The sequence below is a fragment of the Mus pahari genome, chromosome 23, assembly GCF_900095145.1.
Source record: "Mus pahari chromosome 23, PAHARI_EIJ_v1.1, whole genome shotgun sequence".
Classification (NCBI taxonomy): domain Eukaryota; kingdom Metazoa; phylum Chordata; class Mammalia; order Rodentia; family Muridae; genus Mus; species Mus pahari.
Window position 1 is genome coordinate 26,272,962 of NC_034612.1, and position 3,853 is coordinate 26,276,814.

At 53.4% G+C, this 3,853-nt stretch overlaps 1 protein-coding gene across 1 annotated transcript in view; it reads left to right on the forward strand.

Annotated features, from left to right (window-relative positions):
- Rasa4b (RAS p21 protein activator 4B) overlaps positions 1 to 3,853 on the forward strand; it is a 27,018-nt gene that overhangs the window by 6,224 nt on the left and 16,941 nt on the right. The window contains exons 3-5 of the mRNA XM_021186654.1: positions 1,000 to 1,113; positions 1,535 to 1,596; positions 2,946 to 3,075. Coding sequence (XP_021042313.1) covers positions 1,000 to 1,113; positions 1,535 to 1,596; positions 2,946 to 3,075 — 306 coding nt within the window. The remainder of the gene's footprint in view (positions 1 to 999; positions 1,114 to 1,534; positions 1,597 to 2,945; positions 3,076 to 3,853) is intronic.

Sequence of the window (3,853 nt, forward strand, 5' to 3'; positions counted from 1 at the left end):
CTTCTTCTTCTTCTTCTTCTTCTTCTTCTTCTTCTTCTTCTTCTTCTTCTTCTTCTTCTTCTTCTTCTTCTTCTTCTTCTTCTTCTTCGACAGCTTCTCTGTGTAACAGCCCTGCCTGTCCTAGAACTCGCTTTGTAGACCAGGCTGATCTCAAACTCAGAGATCTGCCTATGTCTGCCTCTCTTGTGCTGTGATCAAAGGCGAATGCCATCACCACCCAACCTAATTTTTTTTTTTACATTCCTTTATTTATTTAGAGGTGAGGGAAGAGAGCGTGCCACAGCTTGTAGCCGGACGTCCAAGAACAATCTGCAGGAAGGAATTGGTTCTTTCCTTCCACCGTCTGGGCCCCAGGCCGTCCGGCTGGGCACTGGATGATGAGCTAGCTCACCAACTCCAACCCATGGGCTGCTGTTGCTGTTCCATCCTGCCCCTCACCCAGATCCCACTCTCTAAAGCTCATGACCAGAGCTACTGGGCCGTACAGCACATCTGGACTGGGGCAGCCATTGCTGACCCCAAGTATCAGTTGGCGAGCTAGGCCTAAGATTGGGCTTTCTTTAAACCATGGGCAGCAGGCGGGGAGGGGGACATAGCAGTTCTGAGTGTAGCAGACAGACAAAAACAGAAAATGCTGCGTTCCTCATGACCTGTCTGAGAAGTAGTTGGGACTGCCCTCTGAGTTTCCATTCCGGCCCCTTGTGACTTCAGCCTCCAGGAAACCCTGTTGAATCCCATGAGTTGACTGACAGCTCTGTTCTTGGGGGAGGGTGTCCCTGCTTCACCGCTACACCACTACCTTGTGCTATTGTCAACCATGGGGTCAGTTTCCCCAAATGTACAGCAATAGCTCATGGATCCAGGGTGAACAGGAGGCCACCAGCCAAGGTGGGAAGATGGGAAGGGTCCGTTCTATGCTGAGCCAGTGCGATTACCAGGTACCAGACGCAATGACAGTGGGGGTGGCTTGGCCAGGCTTTGAGGTGTCTTCTCCTGCAGGACAGCTACTGTGTGGAAGACCCTGTGCCCCTTCTGGGGTGAAGAGTACCAAGTACACTTGCCCCCCACGTTCCACACAGTGGCCTTCTATGTCATGGATGAGGATGCACTTAGGTAAGTTCACCCGCTCTGCAGCCGGACCAGGATGTGACCATTGCTGTGACTGGCGGTCTCTCTGCATCCTCTATAGCCTGGTGGGGATGTCGAGAGGGCACTGCGCCTGCGTATTGACCTGGTGCACACACATGTATGCCTATGTGCACGCATGTGAGCACAAGTGTGCATTGTGGCATGACCTATGAAGTGGGCACCCGGAGGGCATGGGTTTGGTGTGTTGTAGATCTCACATGCAGAAGTGTGTCATGTACCGTGAGAGTGTCCGCAGCCTGCACAGGCGTTCTGTGTTGTGCTCTGTTGTGCTGTCCTGCAACTGATGGCTCCCTGGAGGATGGGGGCAGAGCTGTAAGGGCTGAGTTTGCTGGGCTCCAGGCAAACTGATTTCATTGTTCAGCTCTGACTCTATCTCCACTCCTAGCCGGGACGACGTGATCGGGAAAGTCTGCCTCACGAGGGACGCGCTGGCCTCTCACCCAAAGGGTAAGATGGCCCCACGTCTCGTCTCCGCTGATCTACTTAGCACCTGGCACTTCTACTGCTCAGTGTAGCTCCTATTTCCCACCGGGTCCCTCCACATGAGTCCCAGGCCCTAGGGAATTGGCCTGATGCTGGTTCAGACTGCAGGCTCACGTGGATTATTTCTTCCGGAATGCACACAGCCTGCCCAGGTCTCACTGTGTAACATCAGACAGGTCTCCACCTCTCTGGACTTTTCAGATGGTCGAGCCCAGGAGCTCATGGGTCCTTTGGGCTCTGCCAGCTGAGCCTCTGACTCGCCCCGTGGCCTCCTGGGGCACACACCTGTCCCTGTCTGTGAGGCTGGGGGTGGGGATGAGGGAGTGGCAGATTTTGCTGACTCACAAGACCTCCTGACATGGCCAGGCCAGTGGCCTCTCTTGTGGCAGCCTGAGCTGTCCAGGTGCCCCTGGTACACTTCCCTGTGGTGGGTCCCTTGTAGTTCCCACATCTGGTCTTCAGATCATCATTCCCGTAGCCTGGAGGGAGCCACTCTTCTCATGTTTCAAGGTGGGAAAACTGAGGATAGAGTAGAGATTTCCACCCCAGTGGGGGTCAGGAGCATGTATCCAAAGTCCCGATCGATAATGAAGGCCTAAGAGCTGTGTAATCCTGGCATTGGGGAAGTGGAGGCAGGAGGATCGGGAGTGCGAATGGGGCCAGCCTGGGCTACATGAGACTCTGCTTCATAATTTAAAAAGGGTGTGTGTGTGTGTGTGTGTGTGTGTGTGTGTGTGTGTGTGTGTGGAGATGGCTCAGTGGTTAAAAGCACCAACTGCTCTTCCAGAGGACCTAAGTTCAATTCCCAGCAACCACGTGGTGGCTCACAACCATCTGTAATGGGATCTGATGCACATGTCTGGTGTGTCTGAAGACAACTACAGTGTACTCATATAAAATAAAATAAAATAAAATAAAATAAATCTTTAAAATATAGGGGACTAGGGAGGTGACTTAGCAAGGAAGAGTGCTTGTTGTGAAAGCAAGAGGACGGGAGTTCAAATCCCCAGGACTCGAGTAAAAGCCAGGCATGACTATTTGTGCCTGTAACCCCAGCTTTGTCAAGAACAGACAGGAAGATCCCGAGAGTTCCCTGGTGGCTCAGCCTGGTTCAAATGGGCATCAATAACCCCCACACAATCAATAAACAGATACCTCAGCACTTCCAACTGCTGCTCAGTCCCTGCACCTCAGTTTCCCCATCTGTCACTGAGGACTTCAAGGGAGTGACGGGGAAGCTGTGGGGTGGGGGCAGGTGGGTCAGTGGGTGTGGAGGGGCAGGGCCCATCCTTGACTGACATGAAGCCCCGCAGGATTCAGTGGATGGACCCACCTGGTGGAGGTGGACCCGAACGAGGAGGTGCAGGGTGAGATCCACCTGCGCCTGGAGGTGGTGCCAGGGGTCCATGCCAGCCGGCTGCGCTGCGCGGTGCTTGAGGCGAGGTGAGACGGCTGGGGGAGGGGTGTGGGGGAGGCCGGGTTGTCTCTTCTTCCTCCTCCTCCTCCTCTCAAGAGATGACCTGACTGTCTGTCCAGATGCCTGAGCCGCCACTCTGACAGGGCTCAGTCTTCAGGAACAGGGTGATCTTTTCTTTTGATCTGAATTTTCTTGTTTTGTTTTGTTGAGACAGTTTCTCCATGAAGTTGCCCTGGCTGCCCTGGAACTTGGTCTGTAGACTAGGCTGGGCTCAAACTCCTAGATTCGTCTGCCTCTGCCTCCCAAAGTGTTAGGACTAAAGGCATGTGCCACCACCTCTGGACTCTGAATTCATTCATTCATTCTGTCTGTCTGTCTGTCTGTCTGTCTGTCTGTCTGTCTGTCTCCATCTCTCTTCTTTTCTCTTTTGAGACAAGGTTTAGCCTTGTAGCATTGATGACCATGACCCAGGGCCCTCCCACCTCCACTTACCTGTTCTGGAGTTACCTGTGTGAGCCACAATATCCAGTTTATGCTGTGCTAGGGCTCAAACCCAGGGCAAGCGCTCTACCAACTGAGCCACAGATTTCCTGTCTTTTATTATGATACAGGGTCTTGCTCTGTAGCCCAGGCTGGCCTTGAACTCATGACCCAACTGCCACATCCTCCCGAAGGCTGGGATTGTAGGGGCCCCACCTTACTCAGCCTAAAATGATGCTCAAAAGTGGAACTTGAGCCGGGAGTGGTGGTGCACAGCCTTTAATCCCAGCACTCGGGAGGCAGAGGCAGGCGGATTTCTGAGTT